The sequence below is a fragment of the Pseudophryne corroboree genome, chromosome 6, assembly GCF_028390025.1.
Source record: "Pseudophryne corroboree isolate aPseCor3 chromosome 6, aPseCor3.hap2, whole genome shotgun sequence".
NCBI lineage: Eukaryota > Metazoa > Chordata > Amphibia > Anura > Myobatrachidae > Pseudophryne > Pseudophryne corroboree.
In genome coordinates, this window is record NC_086449.1 from 307,783,861 (window position 1) to 307,809,560 (window position 25,700).

Here is a 25,700-nt window from a genome sequence, read left to right on the forward strand (position 1 = left end):
CCCTGAGAGTGGTGTTACCCGCGAGCCATAGACTAGATAAGTGCCGAATGCTGACTTGGCTATACAGACTCACACAATCTATAGTGTAAGAGTAGGGATTGTCAGGTCTGAACAATTCTATAGATACTGGGGGGTAAATTTACTAAGATGAGAGTTCTATTTAAGATGGGATGTTGCCCATAGCAACCAATCAGATTCTACTTCTCATTTATCTAGCACCTTCTAGAAGATAATACCTGGAATCTGATTGGTTGCTATGGGCAACAAAATACCTGGAATCTGATTGGTTGCTATGGGCAACATCCCATCTTAAATAGAACTCCCATCTTAGTAAATTTACCCCTTGGTTGGATTGCAAAGGTTGCGAATTGCGATCCGACCGATTATCGAACAACTGCGCATGCGCAGCGTTCACATTGCGTGTGCATGAATAGCGATTATTTATGCAAACGCATTGTGCTTAAAGCAATCACATTTTGGATTGACAGAAAGCCAGCTTTTAGGGGAGGAAATATGGCATTTTGTGGGTGTGTTTGTAAAAATGCAGGCGTGGCAAGGCGTTTTTCAGGTGGGTCTCTGACGTAAGCGATGACCACTTCCAGCCTCTTGCATATGCCGAATTGTGGATGACCTTGCCTGGCGCAGATGGAAAAACTCTTCAATGTTCCTGGTATTTGCATATGGTTTTGCAATCAGAATGCATATTGCGATGTATTCACAATTTCGTCAATGGGCGTTTTTTCTCTGTTTGTCGGCAGCAACTTTTTATTCGCCGTAACTGCTTTTTAGCAGAAACTGCAATCCGTGCTGAATAGGGTCGTTTAACTAAAGGAATAAAAAGACTTTTACACTAAAAGCTAATTCTTTCAGATAAATAAATATCATGTGTGTTATATAATAACATTCGGAATACTGGAGTGAATCACTGCGCTCTATCCGTCAGTGTAACATTTAGCCTGTATAACACTGGTTTACTGACACACTGTGTGTAACTGTAGCAGCCTACCCTGTATAGCACTGGCTTACTGACACACTGTGTGTAACTATAACAGCCTACCCTGCATAGCACTGGCTTACTGGCATAGGGGTCTATTCAATGCATGTCGGATCCTCTCGGACGGAGAGGATCCGACAATGCAGTATTCAATTTGCGGGCAAATCCGACTGGTTTTGCCGGTTTTCGACAATGCCAATCCGTCTTTTTTTAAAGTCGGATTGACATTGTCGAAAACGGGACTAAAACCTGTCGGATTTGGCCGCAAATCCAACAAAACACGTTGATCCACGGCTAATCCGCCGATCCAGGTGTTTTCCGACAAGTCGGAAAAACGGCAGTACCATTGAATAGGTCGAATGATTATTCGACCTTATAAAGTCGGAAACTGACGTCTTTTCAACTAGACGGCAGTTCCGACTTCAATTGAATAGACCCCATAGTGTGTGTATCTGTAGCGGCATGCAATTAAAATACCGGCTGCCGGGAACCTGGCATTCAGGAGATCGACAGCCGGTGAAATGCCGCCGGATGAAATACCGACAGCTGCAGGGTATTCCCACACGGTTGGTGGGTCCACTGGGCCTGAAGCGTGGTGAGCGCAGACGGAATTCCGACAGATGGGCTGCTGCCGATATCCCATCTGCTGGTAACACACACTGTTCTTGTATACTGTAGTGGTATACCCTGTATAGCACTGGCTTACTGACACATAGGGTGACATTCAATTGTTTAGTATGCCTGCAGCCAGTATATGGTGCACAATCAGTTGCTGGCGCCTGCATTTCAGCTTGCTACCCCATGGGTGATAAGCTGAAATGAGCGAAAAGTGACCCGTTTGGACGCCTAAGTGGGATTTTTTTGTGTTGCGCCCATTTCTTAAGGTGGGGTTTAGCTGCTTTATGTGGCTAAACCCGATCTCACTGGGCGCAATGTGCGTGATAAACAAAGCACAATTCAATATCGCGCCCTCCCACACATACAGCAGATGATCATTAGTCCTCACCCAGGTACAGAGATGCAGTCCTTACTTATGATCCAAATAAAAATTATAAAAAATGGACAAGCATGAATGGTTCCACATCTGTGTTGGAAACATTCAACTTTTTGGGATTATAAGTAAGGACTGCATCTCTGTAAATGGCTGAGGATTGATGATCATCCGGTGTGGGGCCCTTGACTAAAAATACCTTTTGGTGAACACAACACCTTATATATTGGTGAGTGTATTTCTTATAGAGAGCTGAATGCATGATGGTCGTATGTTGGGGAAGGGTATAAGAGCCCCAAAGAAATCTTTTGATGCACACATCTTACTGTGTTGAGGTGAGTTTTCTGGCCGACCACTGGACATAAAAAGCCATCAACCACCAGTGGTGAGGTTTCTTTGTTGTTCTTTTACCCTGCTGGAGATTATAGAAGTTTCCAGAGGAACTTCACAAAGGTAAAAAAGGAACATTTTGTTAATTTTATTCAAACAGTGTTTGTGACCATCCACTATATTGTGTGTATCTATAGCAATCTACCCTATATTGCACTGGTTAACTGACACATTGTGTGAACTATAGCACCTACCCACCCTAAACATTACCCTTATTACCCTAACCCTGGCCCTAATATACTAACTGCTGACCCTAAACTAACCCCACACCTCTAGGTTTCCTGGCCTCTGCGAGAGGTGGCTTGCATGGCACCATGGGTGCTGTAAACCGCCTGATGGTGACTGACTGATACAATGCTGTGTCCTAGGCCACAGCTCGGAACACTATTGCATCAGGAGGCATCTACTTATAATAGGCGTCTCCTGCTGTATCACCATTCAGAGCTATTGCTGCTGCTGCCGCCAAGGAAGCAGCAATGATAGCAACTCCGTCCACATCTGAGTGATCCCCCCTAGACCCTTAAGTTATATCTGGATGTGGTGTGGAAGCCTTCAGCAGACCAAGCTAGATTTCAGTGCTGCTGTCCGTGAGCATCCACCTAGTAGACAGGTGCTGCCCTTATTCTGTGGATGTTCTGCAATGGGAAATAATTATATATAGAAGCAGGAGGTGGGAGCTCTTACCCTCATTCCTCTGTGGGCTTAGACTTGGTTCTCCTTGCTGGGGGAGGACAGTATTCTAAATCTGCTTCCCTGATACCTGGATGACTTAGTCCGACATAACAAGCAGCTTTTTTTCAGACCAAATGTAAAAATAAGATTTTAAACCTACCGGTAAATCTTTTTCTCCTAGTCCGTAGAGGATGCTGGGGACTCCGTAAGGACCATGGGGTATAGACGGGCTCCGCAGGAGATATGGGCACCTAAAAGAACTTTCTAGTATGGTGTGCACTGGCTCCTCCCTCTATGCCCCTCCTCCAGACCTCAGTTAGAGAACTGTGCCCAGAGGAGATGGACAACACGAGGAAGGGCAAGATTCATACCAGCCCACACCAATCATACCATATAACCTGGAATACACATAACCAGTTAACAGTATGGACAAACAACAGTACCAGTCCAAGACCGAGTCTAACTGTAACATAACCCTTATGTAAGCAATAACTATATACAAGTTTTGCAGATTTTCCGCACTGGGACGGGCGCCCAGCATCCTCTACGGACTAGGAGAAAAAGATTTACCGGTAGGTTTAAAATCTTATTTTCTCTTACGTCCTAGAGGATGCTGGGGACTCCGTAAGGACCATGGGGTTTATACCAAAGCTCCCAATCGGGCGGGAGAGTGCGGATGACTCTGCAGCACCGACTGAGCAAATGCTAGGTCCTCATCAGCCAGGGTATCAAACTTGTAGAATTTAGCAAAAGTGTTTGACCCCGACCAAGTTGCTGCTCGGCAAAGCTGTAATGCCGAGACGCCCCGGGCAGCCGCCCAAGAAGAGCCCACCTTCCTAGTGGAATGGGCCTTTACTGAATGCGGTAACGGCAATCCAGCCATAACATAAGCCTGCTGAATCGTGTTACAGATCCAGCGAGCAATAGTCTGCTTCGAAGCAGGCGCGCCAATCTTGTTGGCAGCATACAGGACAAACAATGCATCTGTTTTCCTAATTCTAGCCGTCCTGGCTACATAAATTTTTAAGGCCCTGACTACATCCAGAGACATGGAATCCTCCAAGTCACTCGTAGCCACAGGCACCACAATAGGTTGGTTCATATGAAATGAAGACACCACCTTGGGTAAAAATTGAGGACGAGTCCTCAATTCCGCTCTATCTACGTGAAAAATCAAGTAAGGGCTCTTGTAAGACAAGGCCGCCAATTCTGACACACGCCTCGCTGATGCCAAGGCTAACAACAAGACCACCTTCCAGGTGAAAAATTTCAACTCCACCGTTTTAAGGGGTTCAAACCAGTGTGATTTAAGGAACTGCAACACCACGTTCAGGTCCCATGGTGCTACCGGGGGCACAAAAGGAGGCTGGATGTGTAGTACTCCTTTTACAAACGTCTGGACTTCTGGGAGAGAAGCCAATTCCTTCTGAAAGAATATTGACAAGGCCGAAATCTGTACTTTAACAGAGCCTAACTTTAGGCCCATATCCACTCCTGTCTGTAGGAAGTGGAGAAAACGACCCAGATGGAAATCTTCCGTAGGAGCATTCTTGGTTTCACACCAAGAGACATATTTCCGCCAGATACGGTGATAATGTTTTACCGTCATTAGCTTTTTAGCTCCTTCCTAGCTTTTATTAGAGTAGGTATGACCTCCTCCGGAATACCCTTCTCCGATAGGATACGGCGTTCAACCGCCATGCCGTCAAACGTAACCGCGGTAAGTCTTGGAACATGCAGGGCCCCTGCTGTAACAGGTCTTCCCTTAGAGGAAGAGGCCAGGGATCTTCCGTGAGCATCTCCTGAAGATCTGAGTACCAGGCCCTTCGAGGCCAGTCTGGAACAATGAGTATTGTTTGTACTCTTTTTCGATTTATGATCCTCAACACTTATGTGATGAGAGGAAGAGGAGGAAACACGTAGACCGACTGGAATACCCATGGTGTTACCAGAGCGTCTACTGCTATTGCCTGAGGGTCCCGGGACCTGGCACAATACCTCCGAAGCTTCTTGTTGAGGCGTGACGCCATCATGTCTATTTGAGGAACTCCCCAGAGATCCGTTATCTCTGCAAAGACTTCTTGATGAAGTCCCCACTCTCCTGGATGGAGATCGTGTCTGCTGAGGAAGTCTGCTTCCCAGTTGTCCACTCCCGGAATGAAGACAGCTGACAGAGCGCTTACGTGATTTTCCGCCCAGCGAAGAATCCTGGTGGCTTCCTCCATCGCGACTCGGCTTCTTGTCCCGCCTTGGCGGTTCACATGAGCTACTGCTGTGACATTGTCTGATTGAATCAGAACCGATAGGTTGCGAAGAAGAATCTCCGCTTGTCGAAGGCCGTTGTATATGGCCCTTAGCTCCAACACGTTGATGTGTAGACAGGACTCCTGGTCTGACCATAGTCCCTGAAAATGTCTTCCTTGGGTGACTGCTCCCCATCCTCGGAGGCTCGCGTCCGTGGTTACCAGGATCCAGTCCTGAATGCCGAACCTGCGACCCTCTAGAAGGTGAGCACTTTGCAGCCACCATAGAAGAGACATCCTGGCCCTGGGGGACAGTGTTATTTTTTGATGTAATAGCAGATGGGACCCGGACCATTGTCCAGAAGATCCCATTGAAACGTCCTTGCATGGAACCTGCCGAAGGGAATGGCCTCGTAAGTTGCCACCATTTTCCCCAGAACCCGAGTGCATTGATGAGCTGACACTCTTTTCGGCTTCAGTAGTTCTCGGACCATGTTCTGGAGGTCCTGGACTTTTTCCAACGGGAGGAAAACTTTCTTTTGTTCCGTGCCCTGTATCATGCCAAGGAAGGCTAGTCGAGTTGTCGGAACCAACTGTGACTTTGGTAGATTGAGAATCCACCCATGTTGCTGAAGCACTCTCTGAGAGAGTGCCACGTTCTCCAGTAATTGCTCTCTTGATCTCGCTTTTATCAGGAGATCGTCCAAGTATGGGATAATTGTGACTCCTCTCTTGCGCAGGACCACCATAATTTCCGCCATTATCTTGGTGAAAATCCTCGGGCCGTGGACAGCCCAAACGGCAACGTCTGAAACTGGTAATGACAATCCTGTACCGCGAATCTCAGGTACTCCTGATGAGAGGGATATATGGGGACATGAAGGTAAGCATCCTTTATGTCCAGTGACACCATAAAATCCCCCCCTTCCATGCAGGCTATCACCGCTCGGAGCGATTCCATCTTGAATTTGAATCTTTTCAGTTACAGGTTCAGGGATTTTAGGTTTAAAATGGGCCTGACCGAACCATCCGGCTTCGGGACCACAAATAGGGTTGAATAATACCCTTTTCCCTGTTGGCTCAGGGGAACCCTGATATCACTCGCTGTTGACACAGCGTTTGAATTGCAGCTAGCACTACTTCCCGCTCTGGAGTAGAAGCTGGTAAGGCCGACTTGAAAAATCGGCGTGGGGGCACCTCTTCGAATTCCAGCTTGTAGCTCTGGGAGACTATTTCTATCACCCAAGGGTCCACGTCTGACTGAACCCAGACTTGGCTGAATAGTCAAAGGCGTGCCCCCACCTGAGCGGTCTCCCGCAGGGGAGCTCCAGCGTCATGCGGTGGACTTAGCAGAAGCCGGGGAGGACTTCTGCTCTTGGGAACCAGCCGCAGCAGGTGACCTCTTGCCTCTACCCTTACCTCTGGCGAGGAAAGAGGAGCCCAGACCTCTTCTGGATCTATGCGACCGAAAGGACTGCATCTGATATTGTGGGGGTTTCTTTTGCTGTTGGGGAACAAAAGGTAAAAAGGTTGACTTACCCGCGGTAGCTGTAGAGATCAGGTCCGCGAGGCCGTCCCCAAACAATACATCACCTTTGTAAGGTAAAACCTCCATATGCCTTTTTGAGTCTGCATTCCCCGTCCATTGGCGGATCCACAATGCTCTTCTTGCCGAAATAGCCATAGCATTGGCTCTTGAACCCAGTAAACCAATGTCTCTTTGAGCGTCCCTCATATATAAGACTGCGTCCTTAATATGAGCTAATGTTAACAAAATTGTATCCCTATCTAGGGTATCAAGGTCAGCTGACAGTGTATCTGTCCAAGCTGCTACTGCACTACATACCCATGCCGACGTAATTGCCGGTCTAAGCAAAGTACCAGTATGAGTGTAGATAGACTTTAGTGTAGTCTCTTGCCTGCGGTCCGCAGGGTCCTTGAGGGCCGCTGTGTCAGGGGACGGTAGCGCCACCTTCTTGGAAAGGCGTGTTAAGGCTTTGTCCACTGTGGGAGAGGATTCCCAACGTACCCTGTCCTGTGTAGGGAAAGGGTACGCCATAAGAACCCTTTTGGGAATCTGCAGTTTCTTATCTGGAGTTTCCCAAGCTTTTTCACATAACTCATTAATTTCATGGGAAGGAGGAAAGTTTATAACCTGTTTCTTTCCCTTAAACATGTGTATCCCCGTGTCGGGCACCGAGGGCTCATCAGTGATATGTAACACATCTTTTATAGCAATAATCATGCACTGAATACTTTTTGTCACCCTGGGGTGCAACCTTGCTTCATCATAGTCGACACTGGAATCAGAGTCCGTGTTGGTATCTGTGTCCCTTATTTGTGAGAAGGGACGTTTCTGAGACCCCGACGGGTCCTGTGAGTCGGCACAATCCGTAGATTGATTACCTGCCGACGCTCTAGACTCTGCTTTGTCCAGTCTTTCATGGAGTGAAGCTACACTAGCATTTAACATATGCCACATATTCATCCAATCCTGAGTCGGCACCGCCGACTGAGACACACCACTCATCTGTTCCACCTCCTCTTTGGATACACCCCACACACACACTGGGATATAACTATAAGGGGACAATTCCCCAAAGAAGGCCCTTTGGAGAGACAGAGAGAGAGTATGCCAGCACACACCAGCGCCAACTGACCCAGGGAAAAAGCCCAGATAGCGCTTTTACATATAAATGTATACAGAATTCCCCACTCACTGCGCTTTAAATATGTGCCCCCCTCTCTTATTTTCAGCCCTCTGATGCTCAGCAGGGGAGAGTCCGGGGAGCCAGCGTTCTCTGCAGCCTCTGTGGAGAAAATGGCGCTGGTTAGTGCTGAGGGATCAAGCTCCGCTTCGGTCCCGCTCGAGATTTTTTTTTAAATGGCGGGGATTCGTAGTTTACTGCCCCGCAACCTAACTACATGCTTCTTGCCTAAAAACGAGGTTTATTGCTGCCCAGGGCGCCCCCCCTGCGCCCTGCACCCATTAGTGCCATGTGTGTGTGTAAATGTGGGAGCAATGGCGCGCAGCTACCGGCTAGGCGCTTACCTCATGAAGTTCTGAAGTCTTCTGCCGCCTGACGTCTTCTTATGATCTGTCATACTCACCCAGCTTCTTTTTTCCGGCATCTGTGAGGAGGATGGCGACGCGGCTCAGGGACGAACCCCAGGGTGAGACCTGTGTTCCGACTCCCTCTGGAGCTAATGGTGTCCAGTAGCCTAAGAAGCAGAGCCCTTAACTCTTAAGAAGTGGGTCTGCTTCTCTCCCCTCAGTCCCACGATGCAGGGAGTCTGTTGCCAGCAGAGCTCCCTGAAAATAAAAAACCTAACAAAAGTCTTTTTACAGAAAACTAAGGAGAGCTCCTGTAATGCACCCTATCTCCTCTGGGCACAAGATCTAACTGAGGTCTGGAGGAGGGGCATAGAGGGAGGAGCCAGTACGCACCATACTAGAAAGTTCTTTTAGGTGCCCATATCTCCTGCGGAGCCCGTCTATACCCCATGGTCCTTACGGAGTCCCCAGCATCCTCTAGGACGTAAGAGAAAATAAATTAAAAGAACAGCTTATTTCAAAGCTCTGCTTGACAGGTATGTGACATATATAATTAGACTGAAGCACATAAATCAACATCATTGTTGATTTATGGGGGCACAGGTTTCATATAATCAATCTTACAGATGTGACATACATGAGTATAATAACATGAATACAATAAACATGATTAAAAAGACATGAATACAATTAGGCAGTGTGACCAGTTGTGCTTAATCTGCCAGCCAGTACATAATCAGCAAGCAGAGTAGGCTAACTTTGCCACTACTGGTTGGACTGGCCCACAAGGGCACAGGGGGAACCCCGGGTGGGCCCTACTGCATGCGGGCCCACCCCTTCCTCTACGAATCAGGATAATTCTACTTATGTTACAGTATAATGCACAGGACTATGGTGTATTTAATACAGTGCATTGCTGTTATTAATCTGGTACATTATCATGCATGAATTAACAGTATTCACTATATCTATTTATCAAGGAGTCCAGATCATGCATTCGCTAATAGTTAGCCAAGCCTCTAAGCATGGGCCCCTACCACTACATTCCCCCGGCAGGCCCTTCATGCTCCAGTCCGACACTGCTCCTGGGGTTTATTCACTGTCACCATTAACTACTGACTCCTCCTTCTGTGATGTAAGAGGTTTAGGGGTCTATTTACTAAGCCTTCGATGCACAGAGATAAAGTACAAGCTAATCACCTCCTAACTGTCATTTTTCAAACCCAGCCCGTGACATGGCAGTTATGAGCTGATTGGCTGGTACTTCATCTCCATCCACTTTATCTCCATCCAAGGCTTAGTAAATAGACCCCTTAGTCTCTCCTAGAACAGCACCTGGGTGTGTGTGGTCATGCGGCTACAGCACCTCTTGGATGGTGATGGCTAATTCCTCACTGGTCTTTCTGTGAGCCAGTCTGCTGTGGCAGCCGGGAGTACAATTTTGAAGACTATGGGCTCTAACTCGGGCCTGAAATGGCAAATTTCCCCAGCACACTGCAGTGGACAGCAAATAAGATTTACACTCTACACAATAATACAAATACATTGATCTCTGTTACATACATTTGCACACATTTGGTAAGCTACCAGCCATGGCAAAGCATCTCTGCTCTGCCGGTCCCACATTATATGATAATTGGCCTACTTTGGGTCATATATTTATGTATTTCTACATTTTTGATTGTCTACATCCAACTGGGAAAACAAACAGAAAGAGTGTAGTATCATTCTGCAACATTTTAATAGAAAAGTTGTATTTGTATATTATACATTATGTCTCCAAGCATCTCTCCGATGGTGGTGGTGGTGCATGCCTCTCTGGTGGGGGTGATGCATGTCTTTCAAATGGTGTTTGCGGTGTATGCCTCCCTGATGATGGTGCATGCTTCTCAGATGGTAGTGGTGGTGACGCATGCCTGTCTGGTGGGGGTGATGCATGATTCTCAAATGGTGGTTGCGGTGCATGCCTCTCTGATGGTGGCCTCTTTGATGGTGGAAGGCCAAGCCTCTCAAGTGGTGATGGTGGGGGCGCATGCCTGTATGGAGGGGGCACCTTTCAAGCCTGGGGGTGTCGCTGCTGCCTGTCTTGCCCGGTGGTGTCGGTGGAACCTGTCTTGCTCGGAGGTTGCCTGCGGTGCCTGTCTTGCTCAGCACCCAACATCACAAGATACGATTATACTACCCGAATGTTTAAAAGAGCACACGCATGGATTGGGGTACATGAGGTGGGGTACAGGTATACAGGTACATGAGGTGAGGATTTGATAGATTAACAGGGATGTTCAACGTGCGTCTCTTCGTCTGTTGTGAGGCTGCACATCCCAGCATGCCCTGCCGCAGTTTTTAGTTTTAAAGCTTTACAGTATTAAACAATTGCATATGCAATAAATTACCGTACTAGTCATTGTTTTGTAGAAGCCGCTAGGTGGGTCTTAGGGAGTTATTCAGAGTTGTTAGCAAACAAAAAAGTGAGCAATTGGGTAAAACCATGTTGCACAGCAGGTGGGGCAGATATAATAAGAATTTACTCACCGGTAATTCTATTTCTCGTAGTCCGTAGTGGATGCTGGGGACTCCGTAAGGACCATGGGGTATAGACGGGCTCCGCAGGAGACTGGGCACTCTTAAAAGAAAGATTAGGTACTATATCTGGTGTGCACTGGCTCCCCCCTCTATGCCCCTCCTCCAGACCTCAGTTAGGGAAACTGTGCCCGGAAGAGCTGACATTACTAGGAAAGGATTTGGAATCCAGGGTAAGACTCATACCAGCCACACCAATCACACTGTACAACTCGTGATAACTATACCCAGTTAACAGTATGAACAATAACTGAGCCTCTCTCAACAGATGGCTCATACAATAACCCTTTAGTTAAGCAATAACTATATACATGTATTGCAGAGAGTCCGCACTTGGGACGGGCTCCCAGCATCCACTCCGGACTACGAGAAATAGAATTACCGGTGAGTAAATTCTTATTTTCTCTGACGTCCTAGTGGATGCTGGGTACTCCGTAAGGACCATGGGGATTATACCAAAGCTCCCAAACGGGCGGGAGAGTGCGGATGACTCTGAGGCACCGAATGAGCAAACTCAAGGTCCTCCTCAGCCAGGGTATCAAACTTGTAGAATTTTGCAAAAGTGTTTGAACCCGACCAAGTAGCAGCTCGGCAAAGTTGTAAAGCCGAGACCCCTCGGGCAGCCGCCCAAGAAGAGCCCACCTTCCTCGTTGAATGGGCTTTTACTGATTTAGGATGCGGCAGTCCAGCCGCAGAATGTGCAAGCTGAATGGTGCTACAGATCCAGCGAGCAATAGTCTGCTTTGAAGCAGGAGCACCCAGCTTGTTGGGTGCATGCAGGATAAATAGCGAGTCAGTTTTTCTGACTCTCTAGCCGTCCTGGAAACATAAAGTTTCAGGGCCCGGACTACGTCCAGCAACTTGGAATCCTCCAAGTCCCTAGTAGCCGCAGGCACCACAATAGGTTGGTTCAAATGAAACGATGATACCACCTTAGGGAGAAATTGGGGACGAGTCCTCCATTCTGCCCTTTCCATATGGAAGATCAGATATGGGCTTTTACACGACAAAGCCGCCAATTCTGACACACGCCTAGTCCAAGCTAAGGCCAAAAGCATGACCACTTTCCACGTGAGATATTTTAGCTCCACGGTCTTAAGTGGCTCAAACCAGTGGGATTTTAGGAATCCAACACACGTTAAGATCTCAAGGTGCCACTGGAGGCACAAAAGGGGCTGAATATGCAGCACCCCTGTAACAACGTCCGAACTTCAGGCAGTGAAGCCAGTTCTTTTTGAGAGAAAAAGGGATAGGGCCGAAATCTTGGCCTTTATGGATCCTAATTTTAGGCCAATAGTCACTCCTGACTGTAGGAAGTGCTGGAATCGACCCCCCTGAAATTCCTCTGTAGGGCCTTCCCGGCCACACACCAAGCAACCTATTTTCGCCATATACAGTGAAAAAGTCTTGCTGTCACGTCTTTCCTAGCCTTTATCAGCGTAGGAATAACTGCATCCGGAATGCCCTTTTCCGCTAGGATCCGGCGTTCAACCGCCATGCCGTCCAACGCAGCCGCGGTAAGTCTTGGATCAGACAGGGTCCCTGTTGCAACATGTCCTGACTGAGAGGCAGAGGCCATGGGTCCTCTGAGAGCATTTCTTGCAGTTCCGGGTAACGAGTCCTTCTTGGCCAATCCGGAGCAAAGAATATTGTTCACACTCCTCCGTTAATTACAATTCTCAGCCCTTGCGTCTGAGAGGAAGAGGAGGGAATATATAGACCGACTGGAACACCCACGGTGTTACTAGTGCGACCACAGCTATCGCCTGAGAGTCCCTTGACCCAGCGTAAAACCTTTTTTATCTTTTTATTGAGGTGGGACGCCATGTAGTCCACCTGAGGCAGTTTCCATCAATTTGCAAAACTGCGTGAAGACTTCCTGATGAAGTCACCACTTTCCCGGGTGGAGGTCGTGTCCACTCCCGGAATGAACACTGCTGACAGTGCGCTTACTTGATTCTCCGCCCAGCGAAGAATTCTGGTGGCTTCTACCCACGCCACCCTGCTCCTTGTGCCGCCCTGGCGGTTTACATGAGCCCCTGCGGTCTGACTGGATCAGAACAGGTTGGTCGCGAAGCAGGAACTCCGCTTGACTTAGGGCGTTGTATATGGCCCTTAGTTCCAGGATATTGATGTGAAGGCAAGTCTGTTGGCTTGACCACAAACCTTGGAATTTTCTTCCCTGTGTAACTGCCCCCCACCCTCGGAGGCTTGCATCCGTGGTCACCAGGTCCCAGTCCTGAATGCCGAATCTGCGGCCCTCGAGAAGGTGAGCACTCCGCAGCCACCACAGGAGAGACACCCTGGTCCTGGGGGATAGGGTGATTAACCGATGCATCTGAAGATGTGATCCGGACCACTTGTCCAGTAAGTTCCATTATCCTTGCATGGAACCAGCCGAAGGGGATGGCCTCGTTTAATGCCATCATCCTTCCCAGGACTCGAGTGCAGTGATGCACTGACACCTGTTTTGGTTTTCAATGGATTCCTAACCAGTGTCATGAGCTCCTGAGCTCTCTCTATCGGGAGATAAACCCTCTTCTGGTCTGTGTCTTGGATCATGCCTAGGCGAGGCAGATGAGCTGTAGGAACCAACTGCAACTTTAGAATATATAGAATCCAGTCGTGTTGCCGTTTCACTTCCAGAGAAGGTAATACGCTGTCCAGCAACTGCTCTCTTGATCTCGCTTTTATGTGGAGATCATCCAAGTATGTGATAATAGTGACACCTTGCTTCCGCAGGAGCACCATCATATCCGCCATTACCTTGGTGAAATTGGTAATGACAATCCCGTACCGCAATTCTGAGGTACGCCTGATGAGGTGGATAAATGGGGACACGAAGGTATGCATCCCTTATGTCCCGATTCATTTCAGGCATGCAATGACCGCTCTTAGCGATTCCATCTTGAACCTGAACCTTTTCAGGTATATGTTCAGGGATTTTAATTCAATATGGGTCTAACCGAACCGTCTGGTTTCGGGATTATAACATGGTAGAATAATAACACCCTCTTGTTGAAGGAGGGGACCCTTGACCACCACCTGTTGAAGATACAATTTACGAATTGCAGTTAACACTTGCTCCCTCTCTTGGGGGGAAGCCCGCCGGGTCCTCGGTGAGGGGGCATCTTCTCACAGTCCAGCCTGTATCCCTGCGATACAATTTCTATTGCCCAGGGATCTAACAGGGAGTGAACCCACTTGTGGCTGAACTTACGAAGGCGTGTCCCCACCGGGCCTAGCTCCGTCTGTGGAGCCCCAGCGACATGCGGTGGATTTTTGTAGAGGCCGGGGAGGACTTCTGTTCCTGGGGACTAGCTGTGTTGTACAGCTTCTTTCCTCTGCCCCCGGCTCTGACAAGAAAGGACGCACCTCAGACTTTCTTGTTTCTTTATTCGAAAAGCTGCATTTAATAATGTCGTGCTTTCCTAGGCTGTGCAGGAATATAAGGCAAAATATCAGAATTACCAGCTATAACTGTGGAGACCCGAGAACCTTTCTCCACACAATCCTCAGCCTTCCATATGCCTCTTAAGCCGGCATCATCTGTCCAATGTATATTCTACAGGACACGTCAAGCAGAAATCGACATAGCTTTTGTCTCTAGGACCCAGTATACTCATGTCCCTTTGGGCATGCTTTATAATTATATATCTATCACTTAAGACAGCATCTTAAAATATTTATATGCATACTAGGGTTTCAATCTCTGCTGGTAAGGTACCTGTCCACGCTGCCACAGCGCTATAAACCCATGCCGACACAATCGCCGGTCTGGGTAGTATACTAGAATGTGCAGGCTATCTGCAGGATCCCTGAGAATAGCTAGTGCAAACAGGACACCCAAGGGGAAGATTCTCAACACATCCTGACCCTAGTGGGGAAAGGATACAGCCTGAGAATTCTCTTGTGGGAAGCTGCCGTCTCTTATCTGGAGATTCCCGCTCTTTTTCCTCATGAGAGGAGGGAAATTTACCTCAGCATTCTTCCCCTTAACATGTGTACTCTCGTGTCAGGGACAGATGAGTCATCAGTGATATGCAAATCATCTTTTATTCCAATAATCATATATTGAATATCTTTTAGCCCTCTTGGCTGTAACTTTGCATTATCGTAGTCGACAGTGGAGTTAAACTCCGTGTCGATACTTTGTTATTTTGGATAGTGAACATAGAGAGACTCTGAAGGACTCTGTGACATAGGGACAGACCAGGGTAGATTTCCTTTCTGTTCCCTAACCTTTTGTGCAATAATTTTACCTCAGCACTAACACATATCCAAACAGGTGTCGGCGTTGTTGACGGAGACACCCTCCCACACACTTATCCGCTCTATCACCTCCTTAGAGGATCCTTTTACCTCAGACATGTCGACACACGCGTACCGACACACCACACACACAGTGGATGCTCTATTTGAAGACAGTTCCCCCACCAGGCCCTTTGGAGAGACAGAGAGTATGCCAGCACACACCACAGCGCTATATAATACAGGGATGTACACTGTACTGAGTGATTTTTCCCCTATAGCAGCTTATATACACAGTTTTGCGCCTAAATTTATGTGCCCCCCCTCTCTTTTTTACCCTTTGTGTACCAGGATACTGCAGGGGAGAGCCTGGGGAGCTTCCTTCCAGCTGAGCTGTGAAGAGAAAATGGCGCCGGTGTGCTGAGGAAGAAGGCCTGGCCCCCTCAGCGGCGGGCTTCTGTCCTTTTATGTACTTTAATGGCAGGGGTTAATGCACATATACAGTTTATCAGACTGTATTATGTGCTTTTCGCCAAGTAAGGTAATCTAATTGCTGCCCAGGGCGCCCCCCCCCCCCCCCCCCAGCGCCCTGCAACCATCAGTGACCGGAGTGTGTGGTGTGCTAAGGGAGCAATGGTGCACAGCTGCAGTGCTGTGCGCTACCTTAATGAAGACCGGAGTCTTCAGCCGCCGATTTTCAACTTCTTTTCGTTCTTCTGGCTCTGCGAGGGGGGCGGCGGCGCGGCTCCGGGACCGGACGACCGAGGACTGGGCCTGTGTTCGATCCCTCTGGAGCTAATGGTGTCCAGTAGCCTTAGAAGCCCAAGCTAGCTGCAAGCAGGTAGGTTCGCTTCTCTCCCCTCAGTCCCACGTAGCAGTGAGTCTGTTGCCAGCAGATCTCACTGAAAATAAAAAACCTAACAAATACTTTCTTTTCTAGGAAGCTCAGGAGAGCCCCTAGGGTGCATCCAGCTCTGGCCGGGCACAGATACTAACTGAGGTCTGGAGGAGGGGCATAGAGGGAGGAGCCAGTGCACACCAGATATAGTACCTAATCTTTCTTTTAAGAGTGCCCAGTCTCCTGCGGAGCCCGTCTATACCCCATGGTCCTTACGGAGTACCCAGCATCCACTAGGACGTCAGAGAAAACATGTGCAGAGAGAGTTAGATTTGGGTGGGGAGTGTTCAAACTGAAATCTAAATTGCAGTGTAAAAATAAAGCAGCTAGTATTTACCCTGCACAGAAACAAAACAGCCCACCCAAATATAAATTTCTCTGCACATGTTACATCTGTCCCACCTGCAGTGCAACATGGTTTTGCAGAATTGCTAACTTTTTTTGGTTTGCTAACAACTTGAATAACCCCCTTAGTTCGATTAATCGATTAATCGTACAGAATCACATAACTCGTCTGAATGCAGAAAAGCTGAATCCTTCACTTGTGTAAAGTGCCATTATGGAGCCATTCTCCCCATAGATGTAAATGGGGAGAATGGCTCACATCAATTTATCAAGTGGAGCCCTGGATACATAAATAACAGAGAAACTGTGTTCTGCATCACGGCAATATGCAGAGCGCACCTGCTGAACCATTAATGATATATAAAGCCCCTAATCATCAACCATTAGACATAATCCAGTGATTTAAGGTATTTTCAAAATCGCTTGTGAAGGGCTAAAGAGATAATAATTTGGTTGTAGTTGCAAGGTGTAGAGCAGAAGTTCCCAAGTGTGCCATGGCTGGGAAACACTGGTGTAGAGGCAAACATTAAAGAAAAAAATAAAATAAAATATTTACTATGTAAACGTTTTAAGCAGATGTGGAAAAAATGCTGCAAAGTAAGAATGCTTTCAAAAATAGAAGTGTTAATAGTATATTTTTATAAATTAACAAAATGCAAAGTAAATGAATTGAAGAGAAATCTAAATCAAATCAATATTTGGTGTGACCACCCTTTGACTTCAAAACAGCATCACAGCTTCAATTCTTCTTGCACACAGTTTTTGAAGGAACTCGACAGTAAGGTTCTTCCAAACATCTTGGAAAACTAACCACAGATCTTCTGTGGATGTAGGCTTGCTTAAATTCATCCATCTCTTCATATAATCCCAGACAGACTCTATGATATTGAGATCAGGTCTCTGTGGGAGGGGGGTTTGGGTTGGAAATGCTGGTGGTTGGGATGCTGGCGGACAGAAAGTGATAATTCCGACAAGAGGAAGGTAAGTATACTTACTTTACCCCATGGTCCCCTAACCCCCCCTTCCCACAGCATAATGAAGATACTGTAGTTCTTAATGACATTGGTTGAATGTTTGGGGTCGTTGTTCTGCTGCAGAATAAATTTGGAGCCAATCAGACGCCTCCCTGATGGTACTGATGATGGATAAGTACCTGCCTGCATTTCTCAGTATTGAGGACACCATTAATTCTGACCAAATACTCAACTCCATTTGCTGAAATGCAGCCCCAAACTTGCAAGGAACCCCCACCATGCTTCACTGTTGCCTGTAGACACTCATTATTGTACCACTCTCCAGCTCTTCGGCAAACAAACTGCCTTTTGTTACGGCCAAATATATAAAATTTTGACTCCTTATTACCAGTTATTTATATAGAACACACGTATTCTGCAACGCTTTACAGACCCGCCTAAAACTTTTGCACAGTACTATATATATATATATATATATATATATATATATATATATTCAGTGTGTGTGTAAGATTAAGCAAACCTATGTATAATCAAAATATTTATAATTGCAGTGCGATCATCCTATACTTTACCAGTACAGGTGTTAATCTTGCTAAATAACACTTTCTTCCATTTGACCATATTTTTCTATTGATATTATTGAAGAAGAGAAAAAACAGGAACATAGTAGTCCCTAAATTACCTGGAAGACTGTACTTGCCTAGTGTGCCTTTAGCCGGGACCCCCGCACTGCCCCCTACTTTGCCCATTGCAGTGATGCCAGGGAGACCCCTGGGTGCTAATTTGGAAGTGATCACTAGGTGTTTGCAGCCACAACCTCATTAGACCTAAACCAACAGAGATGGGATTAGTAGCTCGCTATTCTAGGCGCTAATAGGATTGCTGGGGGAGCACGGGAGGGAGGGGAGGGAGAGAGACGGAGGCAGCAGGCAGAGGAGACTGAGGAGGGAGGAAGGATGGCGCTGCCACCTCTAGCTGTCACTGTTATCTCTATCCGCCGCTCACAAATGGCGCTCTGCTGACAGGACACGCCGAGAGGAGAGCGGAGCACAGCCCGGCACAGGGAGGGAGACACACCGGGGTCACAGGGCAGGACGGCAGATGCCTGGGAATCCCAATTTCATGATCGCATGCAGAAGTCTGAGGGGGGGCATCGGAGGGGAGAAACAAGGGGGGAGGCAAAATGAAATACCAGAAATACCTGACGGTGCTGCAGATGGCGATTGGAGTGACTCCTTCCAACAGGGGCAACATCCTACCTATTAAGAGGAGGCTGTGGTGAGTGTAGTGTCTCCCTATTGTTGGTGGTGCCATGGCGCCCCCATCTCATGAATCCTGTATGATACATAGCTTATTATATATGTGTGTGTGTGTGTGTGTGTGTGTGAATATCTATAGCTATATTATTTATCTCTATCTATATATTATATATCTATGCATATAGCACTGTGATTGCTCCATTGATCATGTGTAGCCTGCATGGTGCATTGGAGATTCTGGCTTATTAGTATCATGCACACAAGGCATATGGCTGTAATACATTGTATGTAAGGGTCTCATACACATGGTATGGAGAGGCTGTGATTGGTGCACTGGAGGCATGGACTGAGTCTGTGCTTCTTTTTGTCTGCAATACGTTGTAAGCATATGTCCTCTATACTAGAGCATATAGGTATCACATGTGCACATGACACAGTAGTTTTCTTCTTAGCGCATAGAGTAATATTGATTGCTGTCATTTTGTTGCATTAGTTCACAGCCCATGTACACAGTTGATGAATACACTGCGTATGAGGCCCAATGCACTCTATGTATACTGTATGTACTGTATGTATATACGTGTCATGCAAGCTGACATGAGATAAATGATGGCACAGCAGTTCATGCATACTGTACTATTGTTTAAAGACTGATGCCTAGAGCTGGGTTTATCTTACAGTGTGGGCCACGATGCTTAATTCGTGTGTGCAATATTATATATGAATTAAGGTAGCAGACCACATCGCTTTCCACTGATGTCCGGAAATAGGTAACATGTAGTAGATTATATATAAAGCTTCTCATTAAATGTACATTTTTTTTATACTGCTTTCCTTTTTTATGGTACTGCAGTACACTTAGTGAGCATCCGGAAGTACCAATCACTCATGCACATGACCAGTTACAGTGTGCATACTGTCGATGTATTTTGGGCCAAAAAAATGTATTGTTTTTAGAACTGTGATGATTTACTGCTCCCCAGTATTGTAAGTGGCCTCCTCTTTCCACAAAGCCTGTGCAGAGTAGCAAATCAAACCATGCCGGATGAGCAGCTGATGGTGTTCTATGGTCTTTGCTCAATTATGTTTATTAATGAAACATTGAAACATTACACACATAAGCCCACTAGTAATAGACAAGCAATAGAGAGGAACCGTGTGTTGTAATGACTATTATTAGCCTGCATTGATCTAATAACGTGCTGGAATCCTTGAGACCAGGCATGGGTGAATTCCCTCACCTCATTGTACAGTGTACAGTGTAATGTTTTATTATTATGCTGATTGTTGTGTCTGCAATGCAGAGAAAGCCTACTGAGGATATCCATGTACATGTGCACACAATGCTGAACTATTCTGTGTGTATTCTTTCAGAATGCTTATACATAAAAGGGTGTATATGTTATTGTAGAGCCTCCACTAATATTTTGCTAATCAGAGAAAATATTTTTGACTTAAATTATAAATACATTGTGAAACGACAACAATATTACCTAGATTGTATGTAGATCCATTATTTGTATTAATACTTATCAATACTATGCAGCTATTAATAATGTTGGTGGTATTATTTTGTACTATATACAGGCTGACCAACCAAGGACCCAGCTGGACCATTTAAGGGAGTTTCCACCTTCATATGACTTTAAGAGGTCGATTCATTTAACTCGTCCCTGCTTGCGAAGAGGGTCCGTTGCAATGGCGTAAAAACAGCAGCAATGGCAGCCGGACGCTCCCTCCTTGCGGCCTGATATCACCCTGGACTCGCTGATTTTTGTATGCATGCGAACAAAAATCAGTGAGTCCGGAGCTACCGTAAGTGCTGCATTTACTCGCGCGCACAAGATAATCGTGCCTAATTGAATCAACCCTTAAGTTTACTGACATGTCCTTCTGCAACCTTTACCAAAAGCATTGCTTTAGTTTTCTGGCTTCCTGCTTTGTTTCTCATTACCTGTATTCATATCACCAGAAACAGGGGCGCCGGAATGTTTTGTGGTGGTGATGGTGGGGGTGGGGGGCATAGTTTCCCCGCGGAGAGTCCTATTTTAAAAAGGCTGCCGCCGGCACCGCAGTCTGCTACCCCATGTCCTGGCCTAGCTGGCTCTGCACTCTTCTTGGTTGCATTACTGGGAGGCCATGCTGGGCCTACTGAGACATCCCCGCCTCCTCCCAGTAATGCATCAGTGGTGAAGAACCGGCTAGGACAGGACAGGACAGGGGGCAGCATGCTGTGGTGCCGGGCGGAGACTTTTAAAGTAGGAGTCTCAGTGGGGATCCGGAGTTAAGCGCTCCTCCTCCCCAGCGCCCTAGCCTCTTACATATGCTGCCCCCTTGCCCCCCCCGTTCCGACGCCTCTGACCAGAAAAAAAGATTATTATCCAGATTTAGGTGTATCAAAGTAGAAAATGCAGTACAGTTGTATCATTTCACAGGGAACCACAATACTTTGCCTGATGGTATAAATGCAGAGCTGAAGGTCCAGATGAAGCCAAAAACTTATATATATATATATGAGGTTTGACTATTAAATAACGAGACTATACTTGTAAAAAAATAAACCATACTGCGTGAGCTATAAGGGAGTGGGGGAACATTGAGCTTGGACTATCACAAAACAGTTTTACAAGGTTCACCCCTCTCGCACACAAAGTTTGCTGTCGCGCGGCATTGAAATAAGTTGTGTTTTTCCCATGTGTCGTAAAAATGCTTAGTTCAAAAGTAGAGCAACATTTTACCTTAAACGTTTTAGTTAAATTTAACAAAATGCCCATCAAATCTTTCCGTATGCTAACCAAGGCTTTCAGGGCAGATTTTATGTCACGTGCAGCTGTCTTTGAGTGGCACAAAAGATTTAGTGATGGTCGTGAGGATGTCGATGATGATGCACGTCCCGGAAAGGCCTTGCACAAAAAGAAAAAAAAGAAAATGTGGGACAAATTGCGAAAAATTGTTCGAATTGACTTGACTCAGCATCCGAATGATAGCAGAAATGGTAATCATCAACAAAGAAACTTAGGCAAGCTTTGCATCAAGATCTTAACATAACAAAATGTTGTGCAAAGATGGTTCCAAGGCTTCTCACTGCTGAGAAGAAAGAAAATCGAAAGCGAGTTTGTACAGACATTTTTTAACAAATTCACGCTGATTTGCATTTTTTAGATAAAGTTATTACCTGTGATTAAACATGGAATTTCCAGTACGATCCTGAGACAAAACGCCAGTTCATACACATGAAAACACCATCATCACCAAGAATGAAGAAAGTACGTAAAAAAAACCCCTAAATTCAAAGCCATATTAATTGTTTTCTTTGATATTAAGGGGGTTGTTTTGGCAACTGAGCACCAGAAGGTGCAACAGTAAATCAACATTACTACAAAAATGTTCTAGCAACTTTGTGAAAAAGAATCAGAAGAAAGAGGCCAGAGTTTTGGGAAAATGGTTTCATCCTCCATCAGGACAACACACCAGCCCACACAGCTGTCTCTTTGAAGCAGTTTTGTCTGAGAAACAGATTGCAGTGCTAGAGCACCCTTCATACTCACCAGAACTAACCTTGTGTGACTTCTTTCTTTTCCCTAATGTCAAATCTGTACTCAAGGGAACCCATTTTGCATTAGTTACTAAGGCAAAGAAGAAAACGACAAAGCTGTTGAGACATCAGACAGATAATGAGCTACAGCATGGCTTTGACCAATAGAAAATAAGAATGCAGTGGTCGGTGGATGCAGAAGGGAAGTACATAGAAGGGGAATGGAGTTAAAGTGTACTTAATATAATTGAGCATAAATTATAGCATCAATCTCGTCATTTAATAGCCACACCTATATATTTTTAAACGTTGCATTTACTGTATGCTGGGCATGCATGCTACAACTATGTGGCCTATTTGCCTGATAATTGTAGCGTGTATGCTGGTGACCGTTACAAAAATATTGATTGGTCGGCCATGCTGCGTCATCCAGCATGTCTGTCTGATGCAATATTTTCTCATTTGAGAGTCGGCTGCATCGGGCAGTGTATGCCCTGCCACGGCCACCTGATGGACATTTCCCCTGTTCCTTCACATGGGAAGGAACAGGGAAATGACTCTTCTCCTGGGGTGGAGTGCAGATATAGTGGCCAATCTCACAGTGCATGGCCACGATATCTGCAGGGCCTTAGACTGACAGATAACATGCCAGCCGGTATGACAGGCATTTTATTCTGCACATGTATGGTCTATCTAAGGCATATAAAACCAGTAGAATAAAGTAATATGAAGGTGTGTTGAGGGAATGTATCTTTCCATTCACAGCTTTTTGTCTATTTGGTTACTAGGCTGGAATACACCGATTAGTCACAACATTAAAGTCACTGACAGGTGAAGTGAATAAGATTGATTATCTCATTACAAGGGCACCTGTAAAGGGGTGGGTTATATCAGGCAGCAGCTGACCACTCAGTTCTTGAAGTTGATGTGTTGGAAGCAGGAACATTGGGCAAGCATAAGGATCTGAGCAACATATTGTGATGTCTAGATGACTGGGGCCCTCATTCCGAGTTTTTCGCTTGCTAGCTGCTTTTAGCAGCTGTGCAAATTCTAAGCCGCCGCCCTCTAGGAGTGTATCTTAGCTTAGCAAAAGTGCGAACGAAAGGATCGCAGCGCGGCTACAAAAAAAGATTGTGCAGTTTCTGAGCAGCTCCAGACCTACTCCTAGCTAGCGATCATTTCAAACTGTTTAGTTCCTGTTTTGACGTCACGAACACGCCCTGCGTTCGGCCAGCCACGCCTGCGTTTCCCCAGGCACGCCTGCGTTTGTATCTGACACGCCTGCGTTTTTACACACACTCCCCGAAAACGGTCAGTTACCACCCAGAAACACCCACTTCCTGTCAATCACTCTGCGGCCGGCAGTGCGATTGAAAAGCGTCGCTAGACCTTGTGTGAAACTGCATCGGCTGTTGTGAAAGTACGTCGCGCGTGCGCATCGAGCTGCATACGCATGCGCAGAAGTGCCGCTTTTTAACCTAATCGCTGTGCTGTGACCAAAAACAGCTAACAACTCGGAATGACCCCAGGGTCAGAGCATCTCCGAAACAGAAGGTTTTGTGGGGTGTTCCCAGTATGGAGTGGCTCGAGGCTCATTGATGTGTGTGGGGAGTCAAGGTCCTATCCCACAGAAGAGCGACTGCAGTACAAACTGCTGAAGAAGTTAATGCTAGCTATGATAGAAAGGTTATGAATAAAGTGTGTATAGAGCCCCTGGCGCTATTCACAGTGAGGGGATAAAATCGAAAAACAAAAAGAAATAAACACATATTCCTCTCTCTTAATGAAATTTCTGAAAATGAGATGAAATTTGTTTCAGACATGTCAAGAGCAGAGAATACAAAATAGTATATCTCAAATATAAACAGGTAACTTTAAAATGTAGGTGATTTATTGTAACACATACATTATCTGAATAGCTAGATGAAACAAACATAAAAGGTAGTCCAAAAAAGAGACAATAATAATGAAGCCTACAATCATGGTTCTCAGGACAGCATTTAGATAGCATGAATGGCCAAATAGGCCTTTGTACCAAGCAAAGCTATAGTACTGCTAGAAATGCGTCAGCGCTGAAGCAAGCTACATAGTGGTTACTCCCCAGATGGCAACAGGTCAGTTAGACACTAAAGGCCCATACACACTTGACGATAAAATGAACGATGTCGTTCATTTCAGCCCTCATGAACGACGTCGTTCATTATATCGTCAAGTGTGTATGCATCCAACGACCAACGATGCGCGGCCCCGCGGGACGTTAACGTCCATCGTTCATCTGTGGAGCATGTATGCTCAATTTCCACTATGGTCGTTACCGACCAGAGACGACGTTGAATGTGTATGGTGTGAAAGACCAACGACCAACGACCAAGCCACTGTTCACCAGCTCATTATTTTAATAAACTGTTCAGCTTGGATGCTTTAACGATGAATGGTCTATGGTCTTTGGTCTTTCGTCTTTGGTCTTTCATCTTTCGTCTTTGGTCGTTGGTAGTGTGTATGCTCATGTGGTTTGCTCAGCTGTTCAAGGGAAGTTCAAGGGAAGTCGTTAACGACGGTCGTTAACGATGTGTGCATCGTCAAGTGTGTATGGGCCTTTAGGCAATATCCCAACTGGACTCTGTGCATATCAACGCTGATTCACCACTGTGCATCTGGAACGAAGAACTGATGTTGCTTGGTACTCCACCTGTTACTGTGCCCCTGCTACTCTCTTCTGGCATCTTTATTCTTGTTTGCAGCATGTGGCGCAGCAGGTGGCAGTGTATAAAGAGCCAGAATTAAATTGCCGCTGGTGCAATTCACCGGCTGCACCGCTGCTATTTCCGCCTCTGTGTGGATGTTACTCTGACATTAACCACCTACCTTAACATTGTTGCAGACCAATTACATTTCTTCATGGCAATGGTATTCCCTGACAGCAGTGGCCTCTTTCAGCAGGATAAAGGACCCTGCCACACTGCAAAAATTCTTCAGGAATGGTTTGAGACCATGACAAAGAGTTCAAGATGTCGACTAGGCCTCCAAATTCCCAGACCCAGCATCTGTGGAATGTCCTGGAAAACAATGGGGCTAATTCAGACCTGATCGCTGCTGTGCGTGTTCGCACAGCAGCGATCAGGTCTGAAGTGTGCATGCGCTGGAGCCGCAGTGCTGTCGCAGGGCTGTCTTAGTCCTGCGATCACCTCTGCCTGATTGACAGGCAGAAGTGGTCGCTGGGCGGGAGGGGGCAGGCGTTTGGCCGCCGTTTAGGGGGCACGGTCCGGGCAAAGCAGGCATTCCCGGACCGTTGGGGCGGGGGGGGGGGGGGCGGGCTGTGACAGCTGCTTGACATCAGACACAGCCGCTGCGACCCGGGCAGCTATGAGTAGCTCCCTGCCAGCGCTCCTACAGTACAAAAGCATCACCGCTGTGCAATGCTTTTGTACTTGTACAACGGGGTAGGGCCTGACATGCGGGGCGGACTAGCCCTGTGCTGGGCGTCCCCCCGCATGTCATGGAAGCTGATCG

The 25,700-nt window shown here is 46.6% G+C and overlaps 1 protein-coding gene across 5 annotated transcripts in view; it reads left to right on the forward strand.

Annotated features, from left to right (window-relative positions):
• Window positions 1-25,700, forward strand: part of TJP1 (tight junction protein 1) — an 805,169-nt gene that overhangs the window by 76,651 nt on the left and 702,818 nt on the right. For 4 of the 5 annotated variants that reach the window (XM_063926221.1, XM_063926222.1, XM_063926225.1 and 1 more), the window contains exon 1: window positions 18,565-18,674. The exons of the other annotated variant lie outside the window; for it this stretch is intronic. In XM_063926221.1, coding sequence (XP_063782291.1) covers window positions 18,580-18,674 — 95 coding nt within the window. In that variant the 5' untranslated portion in view covers window positions 18,565-18,579. Of the gene's footprint in view, window positions 1-18,564; window positions 18,675-25,700 lie in introns of those variants that run through there. 5 annotated transcript variants of the gene reach the window in all.